We start from the raw sequence: 18,809 nt of genomic DNA on the forward strand, positions 1-18,809 counted from the left end.
TTAACATTCAGGGGCACAGATTATATTATACTTCTGAAATGTGAATACTGACTCACGTAATTTCTGATTAAACTTGAGTAACCTGGGGCCATGGTATATCAGCTTAACACAGTTCTAGATAGAAACTGCTCCACAGGTGCTTCGTAACAATTTTTCCTCTCTTTCAGCTTTATCTTCAGTCCAGAATGAAAGGAGATTGGGCAAGACTTGTACGTCCCACAGCACAATTTGGTCTCATTGCAGCATCTATCTATGTGGGTCTCTCCCGTGTTTCTGATTACAAACATCACTGGAGTGATGTGTTGACTGGACTCATTCAGGGAGCGGTGGTAGCTGTGCTCATCGTAAGTCCATAAGTAGTTCACTAACTTAAGACAGAATCAAAGGTATTTTAAAAATAGGATTTTTGCCAGTTGTAGCAAGTTTGTGTGGCAAGCACAGGCTGTGTTCAGGGGAAAGTGTACAGACCTTCCCAGTGCGCTGGCAGGTACGTGTGGGGAATAGAAGAAAATTTTGCACAGAATTAGAGATCACGTTACCCCCATAGAATGTAGAAGCCCTAGTCATGGAGCAGGAACCCTTGTGTGCTAGATGCTGTACAAACAAAAGGCCTGTTTCTGCCCCAGAGAGGTTATACTCTTAAGACAGCTGGATACAGACAGACAGGGGAGTACAAGAAAACCATGAGATAGTACTGGCCGGTAGGATGAGCAATGGTCTCAGCACTTTTTTTTTTTTTTTTTTTTTTTTTTTAAGTTTAGGTAGTTTTATGGACATTTACAGGGAGCTCTTCCGAAGTATGAAGGGCAGCATGGGAGAAAGCATGAAGGTGCCTGTCTGAAAATGTAACTAGTGGGCAATGGAGGATGGCATCGTAAGTCGATCAAAGGCAAGAGTCGTCACCTCAGTAGTGAATAAGAGATGACAAGTAGGGGGATAGGTAGTGAAGGGCTTTGAAAAGGAGGACAAATATCTTGTTACAGGAGGTGAAGTAAAGCTGGGTGACAAGGTCAGTTTTTGCAACAACATTCTGAATTGATTTGTGGAGCAAGTCTGCATTTGTCAAGACCAGAAAAAAGGATGTTCCTATAATTGACATGAGGCTTAGTTGTGTGGATAGATAGGAAAGGCCGTGTCTTAGTTATGTAAAAAGAATCTAAGACTTAAACATAGCCTGGATGTCAAGATCTCTAGGCAGAGGTCCAGAGTTATGGGCCTGAGTGACCAAGCAGGATGGGGTGGTGTCCAGTGATCAAATGAGGAGGGAGGGGCAGGAGAGGAGATTAAGAGCTGTTAGCCATGTTGAGCTTGATCTGACAGCTTAACGTCCACATTGAGATGTCAGAGCGGTAGCGGCTTTGTATGGAGAGGTAGCAGGCCTGGAGAAGAGGTAGATCTGAGTCGTCAGCATAGAGATGGTAGCTGAATTTGTCTCTGTGGCTAAGATTACCCAGAAATAGGGTGTAAAGAAGAGGACCAAGGACAGAGCCCTGTGGAAATGCCACAGAAAGTTGGGTGGCAGAGGAATGAGGACGGTCTGTTAAAGGACACATTGATGTAAGAGCAATTCAAGAGGTGGGAAGAGAAGCAGGGAAGGACATTCATGGAAGGCAAGCAAAGACAGTATTTCAAGAGGAGCACAGTGTCAAAGATGGTTGACAGGTCAAGGATGAGGATGGAGTACTGCTGCTGAGACATGGCTAGATAAAGATCATTAGAAACTGGAGTGGTTTCAGGGGAGTGCAAAGGGCAAAAGCTGTATGGTAGAGGGTCTAAGATTGGAGGAGAGGAATGCCAGAAGTGAATTTAACTGGGGTGTTCAATGACCTTAAAGATTAGGAGAGAGGTTGGTAGTTGGAGAGAGAAGTAGGGTCAAGGGTGGGTTTAAGATGGGAGAGACTAAAGCAGGTTTGTATTGTGAGGAGAGCGAGCCAGAGAAGAGAGATTATAAATAAGGGAGGGGATGAGTGGCACAAAGGAGAGCAAGAGCTGGGGTGGGGTCATTTGGGGCAAGTGAAGGGATTGAGAAGACGGCAGAAAGGAAGACTGGCTTATTTTCTTAATTTTCTCTTGGAAAAAAGAGGGAGGGAGGGTTTGAGGAATGAGTCAAAGGTGGTGAAAATGGTGCTGGGATTAGGTTAAATTAGAGTAGTACAGTAGTTATTAGGAAGATGGACAAAGTGAAGTAGAAAATTTTGTTGTGGAGGAAGTTGGGACAGGGCAGATGTCAGAAGAGGAAGAAAATGGGGGAGCTAGACTTATGCTGGTTGGACATAATAATTTTGTTTAAAGTATCTTTCATTTAGGTTGTTAATTTTATGTTAAGGCCTAAATTTACTATAATCTAGCATTTAAAGTAAATGCAAAACGTTTTATTTCAGCAGTATATGTTTGGACTTTCTTTAAAATGTCAACCACTGAATTGCTGGAAGGCACTGGCAAGGCCTCTGGAAGCAGAGTTTGTTGAAGAGCTAAATTAGCTTTTTGATAACAGCAGCATTAGAGAATATTTCCTCTACAGTTATTCACTAGTTTATTCAAAGTTGAGAATTTGACTGGAAGTCAAATCTACTTGTTTTCCTTTTACACTTCATTTTTGTTCATAAACTGGAACAGAATGAGGCCTACCAGTTCTAAGATCATGAACTGGGTGGCCAGTAACATAGTTCAGTTCAGTACTAAGGTAATGTTTTAAATCAGTTTTTAAATGATTTTGTCAAGCCATGAGTAAAAAATTAATCCTCACCTAGAATGTAAGAAATAGTCACCATTTTCTAACAAATGTAAAAGTTAAGGAACTGAAATGCATGTTAACTTATGAGGGCTTAGCTGGTTTTTTTGGCTAGCAGCCAAAGAAAATCATCCTTTCTTTAGGAAAATAAAGTACAAACACAAACCACGATTAACATTATCTAAATCATGATTACCTGCTTGATATAAATCAGTCCACTTTGGGTCAGGATAAGGAAGGTAAATGGAGCCAGTCAAGGGGAAAGAAGAAAACTAATGTAGAAAAGGTGTGGTGAGATGGAAGATGGACAAGATTACAAAATTTGAAAAATGCTGTAGAGGTAATGCTTGACCCAGGTCTGCTGCCAGGTAGCTAGAGGAGGAAGGTGGCTGCCGGCTGCCTTAGAGCAGGAGGAGGACTTGGGGGACCTTGGGACAGGAGTATCTCTCCGTGCTTGCAGCTGGTCCTGCTACTTCATAGAAAGATCTAACCATTCCACTGCCACTGCCATATTTGGGGGGTCCAGGTGATTGCTGATGGGCAGGATTGATTAAAATCACTTGGATTTAAATCAGAAAACTTGACTTAAGTATCTTTGTTTTACATTTTTACTTTATTTTCCTAAAGAAAGGTTGATTCTCCATTGGTGGTTAGTAACCATTTTAAAACTGGTTGATTTGCAACTAAATATAGCCCCTACACTAATCTGGTGCTGTTAGTTACATAAATGTGTATAGAGATTATATTTTATTCTCCTTAGCAATTAAACTATTTTACATTTATTCAGCTTAATAATTTACATTTTATCATGTGAAAGTGAATTATGCATTTATTTTATTTACCTGTGATTTGTTGCAAGTTCTATTTGGATGGAAATACACAACAGCAACTTTCATTTTTACTAAATGAAACTACTCTATGTGCTAGATATATCAATATCAAAACTTGTTTATAGTTAAAACTAATTCATTTAATAAATGAAGTATCTGTAGTTAGTTTCTGGTTGTCATGTCCTTCAAAAGTTTAGAACTAAAATGTAATCCTTACACCGAGCTTTTATTCAGAGTGGAAGCAAGTGGCCAACCATCTTGCCTGGCTGGTTGCTCAACTTGGAACTAAAATGAAGAAAATACTCTATGCACCAGCAGAAGAGGCTACTTCTATCAAACTAGGTTTAAGCACTTCAACAAACTGATTGCAGGGGCTTAGCCCCTGCCTTCCACAGTTCAGTGTTTGACTAAAAACTAGCAGCAACCCATACTGCTTAATATTTTATTCAATAATAGATAAGTTCAGTTTTAACAAGTTGTCAATTTCAAATAGTTTTGGAGTAGGCTAATGAGCCTCTATGCATACTTTGCCCTGCTTGGGTGGAATGGTGCGGTACATAGTACATAAATGGCAAAGTTAATCAAATACTCCTAATTCTGCTTTTACATTTTAAAGCAGAACATGTATAATAAAGTTGCAACTTTTTAAATGTAAAATGACAGGATTGTTTGAAACTGCTTTCCAAACTAGAATTGTAGGATGAAGTAGAAACACACAAGCTGTTGCATCTGACTTAGTTTCAGTATGTCCACTAATGGAGAAGGTTTTAGTCATACTGCACACACTAGTTTCTGGAGAATATGCTTGATTGTGTGAAACTATTTAACAGAAATCCCTGCCCATTAATGAGCAGCCTGTGAGCACAACAAATACATAGTATACTTCCCTTTCTTCTAGTTCATCTCCAAAATATTATAAGGAAAATCATGAGCAAGTGGTAGGCTGAAATATTTAGTTGTAGATTTCACAGGTTTTCTGGGGACTGATCAGAGCTTTAGTCACTGTTCTTCACAGAACCACTTAATTTAGTACCATGGCTGTACATACCTCTACATAAATCCAATCCAAGTGCAGAAGAACTCAAGATAGGACTACCTCCTTATTAAGAGGGATAGTTTGATAGCAAGGGGGAGTGAGATGGTACAGAATTCTAATAGTGTATAATTTGTTCACTTAGGTTGTGTATGTATCAGATTTTTTCAAAGTACGGGAACGTACATTTAAACCAACTGAAGATTCACATACAACTCTACATGAGACACCAACAAATGGAAATCACTACGGCAGTAATCACCAACCATGAAGAATTACTAAGTATGATCCTGTGAAGTCGCAAACTTGCTAAAAGGAAAATGATTGCATGAGTCTCCCTAACTATGTAAAATAAATAAATGCCTGTAAGGGACTGCTGCTGCTATACTCTTGGATGCTCACTTTACATGTATATAGTAACACTTGTGTATATCTAATAGCTTTAAAAATCTGTTGGTTTAAGCTTAGTGCTTATAAAAACACTTCAATGTAATTTTTTTATTAAAATAACATGGTAATACTTATGTACAAACAGCAACGTGGATGTAAGATGCTTTGCTAGAATGCTTCTTGTTTTAAATACATACAACAAAGCTATTCAATGTCTGTTGTGGGTGAAGATGGCAAATGGGCCTAATACCAATCACTCTAAAATTATTCTGCTCAGGGAGCAAGTCTCAAACTGCTTCAGATCCATAACTGGCTTCCAGAACACCCATGTGTTAGAGGTAAAGGCTGGCAGCAAACACAATGTCTCTCTTGATTTTTGTAATTCCTATCAAAAAGGAAAAACAGATCAGTATTGCTGTGTCATAAGAACAACTATATAGGAGCTGAAAGTTGTTTAATAATCCACCTTATCAGTGTGCCAAAGGTACCATATGAGACTTGTGCATTCTGTATGCACAGGTTTAAGTCATGCTATCAGACCCCTGGATAAAGTACAGTGAAGCTCTACCTGTGGAAGGGTAAATGCATTATCCTTCTAAGCAGTTACAGGCATTACAGCCTTCTGTAAAAAGAGCTAGCTAGCTCTTACACCTTCTGCAAATAAACTCTAAAGCCCAGTTAAACTTTCCAACTCCAACACCAACACGTATGTATATAAAGAATCAAGCTGACAAGGTGTTAAATTACAGTGGTACTTTATCTCCGGATAATGTAGCATTTTCACTTCTAATTCAAAAAGAAATATCTGGGCTTGAATTTTTTCTTTAGAATCTGAAATAGATTTTAGTTGATGGGGTGAAAGACTGTGGTTATAAATAGAAAGACATGCACTATCAAGATACATACCTTCTGCAAACTTATTTTCAAGCTCTGTGTTTCCTATGGCCTTTGCTGCTTGACACATCTGTCGAAGCAATTCTTCTAACCTTCTCATACAACGAATTATGCTACCTAGATAAAAATGAAGCCTTTGTTTTTAGTAGTTACTTGAATTTAAGCAACAAGGAAGTTGACATTAAATTACAGGCCATGTAATCAATTAATGTTTTTACAGGATATAACTTACTTAAGCCTCTATGTGAAGTATATCCTTAAATAAGATAGCTTCAGGCCTACTTGCTTAATTATAACAATGCTTTGGCAATTCTAACAGAATTCCATTTTAAGACCTCTAACTGACTTCATGTGCCAACTTACCCATGGCCAATAAATTTAATTTCTAGAAATGAAAACTGGACTATGGAAACATAAGAACTAACTTTGACTGTGAAACTTTACTTTTTTAACCTATCTCAATCAGCTGCTCAAGAGTTTGAGAAGGCCTCATTGTTGTGTAAGAAATCCAGTCTATAGTACAGGCACAATAGCTACAACTACTCAAGTATCAATACCTATTACTACCGTAGGTCTGTATTTAAAAAAATCCCTCTCTAAAGTATATTTTCTATGGAAAAGTGATTGTCACTTGTCTACATAATTGTTGCAGCACGACAAGTCTAAAAAAGGAATAAAAGCCAGGAATAGCTGAATCAGATAGTCTTGAAGAAAACAACCAATAGGCATGTTACACACCATTATCTTTTTCCAGAGCCCTATTTTTTCCTTCACTATAAACTGTACAGCTGAATTGACCATTGCATTTCTCTTTTATACATGGATTCACTGTACACTACTCAAACCTTAAGGGGAAATCTAAAATGGTATATATAAAGCAGAGAAATTATTTAGGCAGATGGGCTTTGCATTTAGGTGTCAATGACTTTTGTCCCATTACCAGCTCACTTTCTCTCCACTGGTCCCATTGATTGTAGCAGACTACATTAGATTCTGGTGCATGACATGTCCCACCTTCTGTACAAGTGTGTGGCACAACCAAGTACATGTAAGCATAGTATTTGACACATACATGATGGTGAGTAAGTACAGTATGCTATTTTAACAAACAAGCACCACTTATCTAATCTAATTTTAAAGCATTCTATGGTATGGAAATATCTGTCTTAAATTGCACTGAAGTGATAGCTATATGGAGAACAAGAAGCTTCAGTATAATATTTCACCTAAATTTCCAAAGGAGTGCATTTGCCACATGTAGGGCACTATCTGGTGTGGACAAATTTTTGTTTGCTGAATTTTTTCAGGCACACTTGTGATCTGAACTACATGTTACAAGAGTGATGTGACCCCATAGCCAACTCAAACTTCAAAGTACAAGCTAGTCTGGAAGAAGACTGCAGAAGTGACTGGCCAGAGTAACTCATCTCTACCTCCCCAGGCTTAAAGACACTCCCCTTTGAAAATAAAGCCCTAATTCCACAATGGTCTATATTCAGTGAAAGCCTGTACACATTTGTTTTGTTAAGGCATGGGCATTCATAAGAGCACATTCTTTGGTACTATTATGTCAACTATTGCAGCAGGAGGAGATACAGTATCTGTAAAACCGCTTGCTGCTATTGCAGGTTAAAAGCCAGATGGAATCAATTACTGAGACAAAGCACAAGTCCAAAATAAGTGAACCATCAGCAGTTCCCCCGAGCACAGCCACACTGCATTTTGGCAAGCACTGACTCAGTTTTCTGGAAGTCCCTGTTACAGTCTGTTGACAAGAATATAATTCCACCAAGCACCAGTTTACACAGACAGGCTTCATTATAGCTGAGATTGTTGCAGACAGGCTTTTGTACATGCAAAACAAAGTTGTACACAGCAGCCAGTTATTCCTAAACCTACGTTATCGTCCTCTAAAAAAAACCTAGTCAATCTATACATGTTTAAACAGATTAGTGCTTACCGTAGTTTTCTTTTTCAGAGATCTAAAAATCTCTTGATCCCTTTTCTACTTCCCCACCCCTCCCAAACACACTATGGCTTCTAAGTATAAAATCCTGTAATGGCCACTTTGCTTCTCATTGATGGGTTGATTTCTGTCCACAACAAATCAATGCTGCTATTTAGCAAAAAAACTTTTTTTGTGAGTGATGCACACAACACTCTACCCCCATTTTGGGAACAGCTTCCCGCAGTCAGAGGCTTAGTCTGCAACAGGAATGTTTGGAACTGGAGTTAGTGCAGCTCCACTGATGATGGTAGCTGTAGTGAACAAGGGCAGAGTTGCTCAGAAGTATGTTGCTAAATCTATTTAAACTTTTGTTGAAACACCAGGCAGGTGTTTCCTCAGTGCCAAAGGCTTCCACTCCCTCTCATGGGTGCCAAATGACTCCTACCTACATGGGTGTCAAAAGTTTCTAGTTCTCCACCCCATCCTATCCCACCACACTACACATTGTTGCGTTCAACGTGGAAGGGAATCTTGTAGTATGGGGGTAGTATTAAATTAGAAGGAGTTAGGGTGTGTCCAGACAAAGTTAGTGTGAGGCGCACCAGGGTGTAAATCTACAACCCACCAGGTGGACAGTGCTAGTGTACACTAAAAGTTCCCTAGTGTACACTGACTTGCCCTTCAATGGAGACTTGTATTTAAGATCACAATAACCAGAGTGTTTATTATTCATTTTCATATTCAAGTCAATAAAAGCTTGTTTTTTAATTTAATTGAAACCACTATGTCACTATACCACAGAACTCAGTGCCACTATGCTGCTGAAACTCAAGTGCTTTATATAGAATGGGGTGGCCAAACCATGGCTCTTTTACTCATGGAGCCCTCATTTCCCCTCTCTTCTCCATTCTCCGCTTACCAGACTGGGGTGGGGAGCTGAGACCTTCTGCTCTGTGGGAGGGTGGAGGGGCTAAAGGATTCTGCCCAGTGGGGAGGAGGATCTCGGGGGGTCAGTAAGTTTGGCTGCCCCCTGATATAGAATGTAGATGCAGTGTGGTACAAAATCCACAATGCTTTATCTGGGTAAATCCTTAGAGGTTCAGCATTTATTTTTGGATGCTTCTACAGGAATTGTTTCCTTTTACAAACCTCCTTAAGGGAAGAATCGTGTCTTCACCTCACCGAAGTCTGCATCCTTTGAAAGGCAGACCCATAAGATTAGAGGAAAAGTCTGCTGGACCCACCATCACAAAGAGTGACCAGAAGGCTAAGGTAGCCCTAGCAGCTAAGAACTAACGCTAACATCCTGGGCTGCGACACTGTTCCCATTTGCAGCCAGCAGTCCTCTTATCCAGAACACAGGCAGTATGTAACAAATGGAAAAATGGTATTTTTAATTGCCTTTGTGTGGCTTATCCAGCCAAGAGTCAACTGGGAAAGACAGGAAGAGAAGCCAGCTGGGAGTAGCGCTTGATTTCCATAAGCTGTTTACCTCCCTATTCCTTTGAAGCATATCTCCAAGGGATACAATTTCTTCCAATAGTCAGAAGGCAACTTCTGAATAGGAGGAATCTGCTGAGTCCAGAAGTACTGATTGCCAGGTTTTCTGCTGGTCACAGGAAACCCAGTTTAGTAGGTTTTTGGCACCACACAACAGATTGCCAGCATAAATATATGATGGCCAGGAATTCAGAATAAATTAGTAAAACTGTCTCAATTTCCTTATTTTGTGGATTACCGAACTGGATCAAATACAGTAACATTGTGTAGTGAAGAAATGAGCTAGACAACATAGCCATAGCACTGCTGGCAGGGCAGACCAGGACAAGTTGTGTTCAGCATGTCACCTAATCATTATTAAAACTCTGGTTCTTAAGATCAAAAGCAACTCACACTCCTCCTGTTTTTGATTTTATGCTGAAGAAATCATAATTAAACAGACGTGATGCTGAGCACCATTCCTCGTGGTCCGCTGACTGCCATGTCATGGTCAGCATTATGCTGGCTAATTTGATTCTTCACAACTACCTTCAAACACAGGGATATTCTGCAGTATAGACCAGCCTCTAGAGCAGGGGAAGTTCTGTTTGCGTCTTTTTGCTTTGGAGGAACTTGCCGTCTCTTACATGTGTATGTTGGTAAGTGTAAGCCATAGGAGTGGAATTCTAGGGCAGGATAATGCAACTTTAGAAGTTTCCCTTCCTCAAAGAAGAAAAGGGGAGGAGGAAGACATTTTTGGTTTGGGGCCCAATTCCTTGAAGAGGCCTGGGGCTTGCTGATTTCACTGAAAGTGCGTTACACCATTTGAAGAGAGGCAAAGGAATTAGTTAAGGTTCATGCTGGAAGCTTTATATAACCATGAAGTCACATCAAGGACATAATGGCTCACAATCCTCAACCTCAGTGGAATTAGGCATTAGGAATTATCTAACTCCTTAAATTCCAGCTGCCCTTCAGATTCCTTGATAAACAAAGAACAAAAGCCACCAGTGCTAATGGATCAGCAGAGCCTTCAAAAGGACAAGATGTGGTAGTGGAGACACTACTTTGCTGGAAGGTATTGAGTAGTAAAGTAAAGCATTGGCTCCCCTATAGTTAAGGTCCATCTAATTTTTAAAGAAGTACTTCCTGGGTACAAGTATCATGGAAAGGGTTTGCAAGTGAGGCCTGTTGGATGCTTATGTACACAGTGCACTAACCTGTGCACACACACATTTAGTGTCTTTTTGGGAACTTTCCCTCCATTGTGCTGAATCCTTGAACTAACAGGAGACAAGCTTCCTTTCACTGACATACATGCTTCATGTCACAAAATGACATAACCCAGTGGCATGGGCAAGCTGCAAAGCTTGTGAAGTATTTATACTTAGCACAGGACCTGAACCTTGTTTGCTCTGACCTTACCAAACAATTTAGGTCTAACAGTATGTCATTTAAGAATGGGTAGAACTTTAGTTCTAGATTTCTCAGCAACTATTATACTGCTAATCTCTGTGAATATCATAGGGCAGAGGACACACCAAAGTGCAATGTTTTTCTTTGCTAGTGATTATTTCTGCTGGCAAACAAGGAACTGCTGATGATAGCACTAATGGGAAAGAGCTTATAAATCTCTGCCAGATCCACCAATGTTATTAGGCTTCCTGCAGAAATTTTGATGAGTATAAGCTAGAGTCTTCATCCAAAATGTCACCTTCTTCACTGAACTGTTTTTGCCTCCTTTTGATCACAAGATGGCCAGAACTCCTCCATCTTCTTACTATGAAGAATAGGGGTAGAGTACTGAGCACCTTTCCTGCAACACAAGTTCTATTGCCAGAACTTTAGGAAGTGAGATATCATTTGTTTCTTGGCATCTTGAGATCTGTGCTGCATTTATATACTGATCTGTCTGAAGTGGACTGATGCCATCTGCTTGTGAAGAGTGATACCCAGCCCTTATTTCTAGGAACTCTGCTGCAGTCATACAAATGGTTTGGACTGGAAGGAAGGACTAGTTCCATTCCTGGGCCTAGGTTTCCCCTTGGTGCTTCTTGCCTAGGTTTACCCCTGGAGTGAGGAGTCTTTTCTCTGGTACCTTTGCCATGGACAGAAACTAGGAAGGCTTGTAGCCTTTTCTGGGTTTTATTATAGGGAGTGAAATCTTTGACTGTTGTCAAGCACCACTTTCTTAACAAGCCTCTCCCCAAACAAGATTCCACCTGAAAATTTTAAGGAACAAAGGAGAAAAGGGGGAACAAAAATCAAGAATGTAAAAACATGCAGCTGTTTTGAAGGGGGACATCACTGGAAAAACAAACAGGTGGGAGCAGGAGAAGGAACAGATTTGCCTTATTCTCCAAAGTGTCTGCACCTATGAAACTACCAACATCCTAAGAGGGTCTTCTGAGGATTAAAGCTTGTATGGCACTTTGAGTGAGAATTAAATATTAATAACTATGCAGTTCTTTACTCATTTTTCCTCCCATAAATTAAAGCTTGGATCATGGTGCATCACAAAAAAGTAATCAAATAATATTAACAGCCTTACAACGTTACTGAGTAAGAAGTCAACTGTAACACTATAAAAGCATAACATTTTGTAGCACACCAAACAGAGCAAAGCAAAAAGTAAACAACTAAAGAATCTTTTCTAGTGTTCCATTTTTAAAGGAAAATAGTTTTTGATAATCCATGTAGTTTTCTGGGCTGACAATAAAACAAACAAAAACAATAAAATACAAAGCAATAGTAGGGATCAGCTTTCTAAATTTTGATAGCTGAGGCTCTGGCATCAAGTTAAAAAGTTTGAAAGAATTCCCTTCAAGGCTTTACAAAATACAAGGTTCACATTCTGAGCTTCCAGTAAATCAAACTGCATGCAGTGTACCTAAAGGATCTACTAGAGAAGAGCTAGAGCATTAGAACACTACATTTTTACTTGTCAGTAAACAATACACAGACATTCCTGAGTGCATTTGGCATTGAACTGAATCTAATGGATTCTCTCATCAGAATACAAATCAAGTCCCTTTGCATCTCATATTTAAAAGAAAGATATGGGAAGTCAGACTGTCAGGAAAACAACTTTGTTTCTTTAGATGTCTGTTTCCTTAATCTGGAGAAGAGAAGACTGAAGGAGACATGATAACAGTTTTCAAGTATATAAAAGGTTGTTACAAGGAGGAGGCAGAAAAAATTGTTCTCTTTAAACTCTGAGGTTAGGACAAAAAACAATGGGCTTAAATTGCAGCAAGGACGATTAGATTGAACATTAGGAAAAGCTTCCTAACTGTCAGGGTAATTAAGTACTGGAATAAACTGCCTAGGGAGGTTGTGGAATCTTCGTCATTGGAGATTTTTAAGAGCAGGTTAGACAAACACCTGTCAGGGATGGTCTAGATATTACTCAGCCCTGCCTGTACTAGAAGACTTCTTAAGGTTACTTCCAGGCCTACAATTCAATGATTCTATGTCAAAATGAATCAACTTTGTTGACTTTGTTATGGAAAAGAAAATCTGATTTTACTATGGCAACTTAATGAATTGAAAAAAACCCTTTACCTTCTGTAATCACAGCTGAAATTAAATCAGGATGTACATTAATTAAAGCTGACTTACATACAAAATCTTCCCTGCCCTAGTACATTTTTAAGACTCTCTCCCTAGCTTCTTTCCAAAATATTTTTTCCTTTGACTTTGTAATTAAATGCTAAGGACTTAACTTCTACAAAACTGAAGTTATGAAGCAAAAATCTCCATTTTTCCTTGAATACTATTTTGCTGGTCATCATTAACTGATGTAACAAGAGTTATAGATTTTTGAGGCAAACATTTCTGCTTTGAATAAGAAACTGAGCATTAAAATTCTTCTTGTAAGATAATATACTGCAGTGTTTAGGATTTCTGTGTTTAGGTTAAATAAATTGGTTATTTATTATCAAAGTGTGAGTCAAGCTCCATAAAATATTTTATTTCCAAATTACCAAACAGCTTAACTCTGAAGTAGACTTAAAATGCTTTCTAAATGAATTGGGAAAAAAGTTTGTGGTTTTCTACTACAGAGAAAGCAGATACTTGAAAATATCTGGCTTCTGTAACTTTATAGTACTTTCAGAAGGATATTCAGAGCCAGCTTTGGGCCTTTCAGATTCTTAGTTTTCTCCCAACACAAGAATGCAAACTTTCATTACATCACAAAGAACAGGGGTCAGTCACAGAATTTGTGAATTGTACCACACTAACATTTCATAAAATGGAAGTGCTAAACCAGCATACCTTCAAAGACATCTGTCATTTTGCAGATGTGAGCAAAAGTAGCTCCATTTGCCCATGTGTATACTACATCCATCAGGTTGGGTCTGAAGGAGTTTAGGTAATTTTCCTCATCAATTTCCAATTTAGCTTCTGCTGAAACTTTGGCAATTCTTTTAGCACATTCCTTTAACAATAAAAGGTTTAGTTTTAAAATCAAGTTGAAATGCAACAAATTCTTCAAAACCAGAAACTAACTCATTATTTACATAAGAATTTGAAATCTAATTAGAATAAACGTAAATGTAACCAATGTAAATTGTAACCAAGCAATTAACCAAGCAGTTAACAACGTATATATAAAAAATAAGAATGATACATGTTAATTGGCCAAGCTCATCAAGGCCTTACATGCAGCTTGATGGCATTTCTCTGTTTACATGTGTCTGAACGCAACATGATAACTTTTGAACTCTGCTTCTTATCTATTTCAAAATTTCAGGTAATGTTCCAGCCAGAAACCTATTGATTTTGGGGAAAATTGGAAAACCAAAAAAGGGAAAATGAGGGACACATGGAGCCCACTGCAGCCGGTTAGCAGAGCCACAGCTTCAAGGATGTTTGCAGTTGTTTACAGAGCAAACAAGTCATTGAAGGCACCCAAATTAATGCCTTCCAGCACACTACCACCGTGTTCATCTTCCCAACAGAGTTTAACATGTTGCCACCCTGAACGACTTTTATCCCAGACTAACAATAGGCAGTGGAGGGAATAGGGGCATGCACTTAGCCCCTAGCATAGGGGAGGAGGGAAATAGGTAGTCCTATTATAGGGAAGGAGAGAATATGGGGCACGCAACCCCAAGTGGGAGGAAGATTGCAGGATCCTGGTATGGAGATGGGGGCATACAGAACCACTGGCACGAGAGAAAGGGAGAATGCAGGGCATCGGAGTTCACAAAGAACCCCTGGCTGTGGGGAGTTGCAGGGAGTCCCTAAAATAGAAGGGGATGGGAGGGTGGCACACAGGGAGCCCTGAGAGGGTGCAGGATGGAAATGGAAGAATTCACAAAGAATCCTGGTGTGTTCAATAAGCTCAGACTACAGAAGCTATGACCCCCTAACTTACACAAGCCTCAAAAATAGAATTTATAATCAAAACCAACAAAATCCACTACTATGATGGCAAAGTCTTGTGCTACTATAATTAGACAAAAAATTCACCAATTTTACCAGAATTAAGTCTCACTCCTGCACTTACATATATGCTTAACATTATGCATGTGAGTTGTCCCGCTGAATTCAAAGAGATTTGTATTGGAAAACTACCTGCATTTGGCGAAGTGGTCCTGCCAATTGCTCAGTCAATTTGGGCATTTCGCTGGACTGAAAAAGAAAACATTAAACAAACTCGTGAGTTCCATATTCCGCATTTAAATCAAGTTAAAGCAAAACCAGACCTGCAACATTACCAGATATGTTAGTGCCACATTAAGCCTTTCTAATGCCCTCTCAAACCTGTTATCACAAATACTAGAATCTATTTCAGGTAGGTTTATTTAAAAACAGAGCATCTACCCATTTCTCTAGGTATCCTTCACATAAAAGTTAAAATACAAATAACTGAACACAAAACAATTTCAATAAAGAAAACGTGAATAGGAATAAAAGGCATCCCTTTTCTGTACTAGATACACTCAAGATAGTCCCTCTGTTGAAACTTGTTTGGGAGTTTTCAATATTATAAGTAATTCTAGAATGTACCAATCAACTGCCATTTTATTATGAATTTGAAGTGTTTCTTTTAATTAAGAATGTAAAAGTGTGTAGGTGGAATTTTTATTTTTAAAAGAATGATGTGTAAAGTGTCAATGCGTATGAAAGAGAATCTCTAGACTAATCAAGAGCAACAACCTTTTGTGTCCTGCTTTGAGCCTGGATTCACTATTGTACGATCTATAATATGTTATGTGTTTTATTACTTAACTTCCTATTGCACATGTGCAATAGCTTACACATAGGCTTCATTTCCATTACAGTAAATTATAAGCATCTGCTACTCTTCACGTCTCGAGTCATTTACAGATGTCACATTTGCATCTGTGGCGATATCTTACATGAATGATTTTGTTAAAATATGTTCACAATACTAAGCATCACCACAGGAAAATACTTTGAATTTCTTCAAATTCTAGCTGCATAAATAGTGAAATATTGAGCACCTTGCATAAGAAACTACATTATATTTAAAGGAACTGGCTTTACCACTTGCTGTATGAATATTTATTTTGAATTTCAAAGGCCATGACAGCACAAAGTCCTTACCAACAATTAGCAATATGAACTGAATTAAAAATAAGAAGCTTCATCTTGATACTTTTATAAAAGAGAAAATATTAAAATTCTGATTAACTCATTCTTAAGTCCATTATATACAATCCATTATATACTATGACTTACTTCTAATCCTCTTTGGCCCAGCCTACACTTATCTGGCGATTCGGTGGCAGTCAACGGGAGTTACGCAGAGTAGCTTGCGTAACTCCCATCGACCACTGTGCTTCCCTTCTGCGCAGCGTCTCCACTGCACTGCGCTGACGGGAACCACGTTCCCATCAACGCAGCACTACGCCACTTGAGGGGGTGCTTTTACTGCGTCAACTTCTGGATCGATTGAGCAGGACTTCACTGACTGCTCAGTCGATCTAGATAGGTCAATCTGACGGCGGCGACTTTGCCGCTGTCAGTGTAGATGTACCCCTAATGAGGATTCTCCCTTCCTCCCTCCCACAAAATACTGGAGTAAAATTAGAGAAACTCTTCCAATTCTAAATGGAGGAAATCTTTGTGAAATGAGTCATTTTATAAGCCAGTAAGCACATGGATATTGTTTCTGCCAAAAGTTGTATTTACTCCTCTCTCACAAGAGACGTTTTCTAAACATATCAGCAATCAAAATGTCCACAGGGCTTTAAGACTAGAACATTAAGCACAGAAACAGATGACTAAGAATTGCAGATTATGTCATTAAGCTTTATTTATTAAATCAGAAATGAGTATAATGGGGCATCCATGAGAAACTGTGTGATTTAGGAAATTTGGCAGGGAAGCTGGGTATTCTGAAGAGGTGACATGGCTCAGTTATTACAAAAGGTGTATTTATATTTGCATCATATTTTAGAAGTTGGCAAATATGCCAGTACAAAAAGTTAAAAAGACTAGGACCCTCCAAGACTGCTATAAATCTCAGGCTTTTAGATTTTATCTGAAGAACTTCCTTGATCATTTATTGTGTTTTCCGGTTTCTGGCAGCTCTAGGTGTCCACAAAAGCACAGATTAGGATTCTAGATTTACATGTGAAAGTCAGAAATTCCCTGCAGTTTTCAGTAGCAGTTTTCAGTGGCAACCCTAATAAGAGTTTTGCTGTAAATCCAAATTTGCTACTTATATTGGAACCACAGTAGTATCTTGACAGCTAACATTTCCAATGTAAGTATGATTTTTCCTCAAAACAGGGAGTGGATGCTGTTGTGCTGCTCTTCCACTGGAATCGTCACTCTAGCTTCTATGGAGGGGGACAGTACATGTGTGTCAGGCATGAGACTATTCACTAACAGCTCCACTGCATGGGAAGCAGACAGCAGCAGATTCGTCACCACAAGAGGCTGTAATTGCTGAGTCTTCATGAAAATATTTTAACAAAATCAATCATATAAGATATGCTAATAGACATTTTCAATTCCAATTTTCTCCAATAAATTAAAAAAGAGAGTCCCTTTATTGTGGATTGAGATTAAAAGAGCTTCCACCTTTGTACATCATAGGGCCTGTAGACCTGCTTGGAATTTTCTTGAGTCGGGATCAAATGCTTGGATTCTCAGTGTTGTTTAGGCTTCTCCCTAAATGGGCTTACACTGACAATTTTGAGGTATGCAGCATTTGTATTATGGCTTAAGACACTATTTATGCCTGGCCACTGAGCTTGCTGCCAGGCTTTTTAGGTCATTGCTCCAGAACGTTATAGTTCTAGCAAAGTCTATGGTTGCCAGTGAGTCTACAAGGGCTGCTGAAGAAGTTTAGAAGTCCTTCTTAGGGTGGCTTCCTTTAGACATACTGCAGAAATGAGCCTTCCTGTGGTGTTCTCAGCAAGGCAGAAATTAAACTAGAGAAGCAAAGGAGGGAGCGCTAGAGAATGGGAAAAGCCTGGATGGTGACTGGTCATCGTTCTGTATGTCTGAGTGAGTGAGGAAGAGGAGTTTTGTATGTGTGTGGTCACAGAAATTATCTTCATTTAAAAAAAAAGAAAAGAAAAAGCCAACTCTTCCCAAAAAAGAGACACTTCCACAGAAACTCAGTTTATGTAGTCCAGCCCACTTTATGATAGATAACTGCCATCACCCTCATATCTCTGTTGACAATGAAGTTGTAAGAATCTTCAGTATTCCCACTGACACTCAGAGAGATTAGATGTAGGTATAACCAATTGTACTTTGTATTCCAAATATTTGGTATACCCACTTCCTTTATACTATTTGCTCCTGTGTAACTCAAAATAGATTGCTATACTTTTCAACCACTCTCTTGGAGAAGCAGTCCTTCCTGAAATACAGTTTAAACCTTTTGTCCTATAGCTTCAAATCATGACTACATACAATGACTCTTTACTTTTAGTATGTTTCATCTCAGAGTCTTATGTCTTTTTTAGATATGGTACCAATGGTGAAAGGCACTTTGGAAGTACCCAAGTTAGACAGACAGTTTACGTCAAGGAAGTGAAGCTGTTGTTCACCACTACAAAACAAAATGTGCATGTGAGAGAGTTAGTGAGTTTGGTTGTGTTAAAGCAACATTGCCACTGTAAGAGAGGGGTGGAAGTGCTACTGTTAGAGAGAAAAGGGATTAAGAGTAGATAAATCAGAATACCAAATTTTGCTAAAATTTTATTTTAATCACAACTTGCTAAGTACTTTTTCTTTAGTTATAATGAAATCACTATTGTAAGATGGTCCAAGAACCTTCCTGTGCTTTCCCCTCATTCACGGATATTCTTTTAAAGATTGCTTTAGGCAAACAAAACAGACCACAATATTCAGATGTAGCCTGACACTTTCCACAGGAGATATCATTATTTCTTTTCTTTTCCCTTTCATACAACCTAATATGCTGTTGGACTCAGTATGTGAAGCTAGGTACGACAATCATCATAGTACTGCTCATCACACAACTCAAACACATTTAATTGATTATTT

General features: G+C 38.9%; 2 protein-coding genes across 3 annotated transcripts in view; one reads left to right on the forward strand and one right to left on the reverse strand.

The window, feature by feature from the left end:
• Nucleotides 1–5,191, forward strand: part of PLPP1 (phospholipid phosphatase 1) — a 111,341-nt gene extending 106,150 nt beyond the window's left edge. For both annotated transcript variants that reach the window (XM_067568586.1, XM_067568587.1), the window contains exons 5-6: nucleotides 168–344; nucleotides 4,740–5,191. In XM_067568586.1, coding sequence (XP_067424687.1) covers nucleotides 168–344; nucleotides 4,740–4,865 — 303 coding nt within the window. In that variant the 3' untranslated portion in view covers nucleotides 4,866–5,191. The remainder of the gene's footprint in view (nucleotides 1–167; nucleotides 345–4,739) is intronic.
• A 42-nt stretch (nucleotides 5,192–5,233) lies between these two features.
• The window catches only part of MTREX (Mtr4 exosome RNA helicase), a 79,911-nt gene continuing 66,335 nt past the window's right edge, over nucleotides 5,234–18,809 (reverse strand). The window contains exons 24-27 of the mRNA XM_067568585.1: nucleotides 14,889–14,945; nucleotides 13,584–13,746; nucleotides 5,891–5,995; nucleotides 5,234–5,369 (exon numbers count right to left, since the gene is read on the reverse strand). Coding sequence (XP_067424686.1) covers nucleotides 5,317–5,369; nucleotides 5,891–5,995; nucleotides 13,584–13,746; nucleotides 14,889–14,945 — 378 coding nt within the window. The 3' untranslated portion in view covers nucleotides 5,234–5,316. The remainder of the gene's footprint in view (nucleotides 5,370–5,890; nucleotides 5,996–13,583; nucleotides 13,747–14,888; nucleotides 14,946–18,809) is intronic.

The sequence above is a fragment of the Emydura macquarii genome, unplaced genomic scaffold, assembly GCF_026122565.2.
Source record: "Emydura macquarii macquarii isolate MOO-44397 ecotype Brisbane River unplaced genomic scaffold, CSIRO-AGI_Emac_v2 contig_2897, whole genome shotgun sequence".
NCBI classification, from domain to species: Eukaryota; Metazoa; Chordata; order Testudines; family Chelidae; genus Emydura; species Emydura macquarii.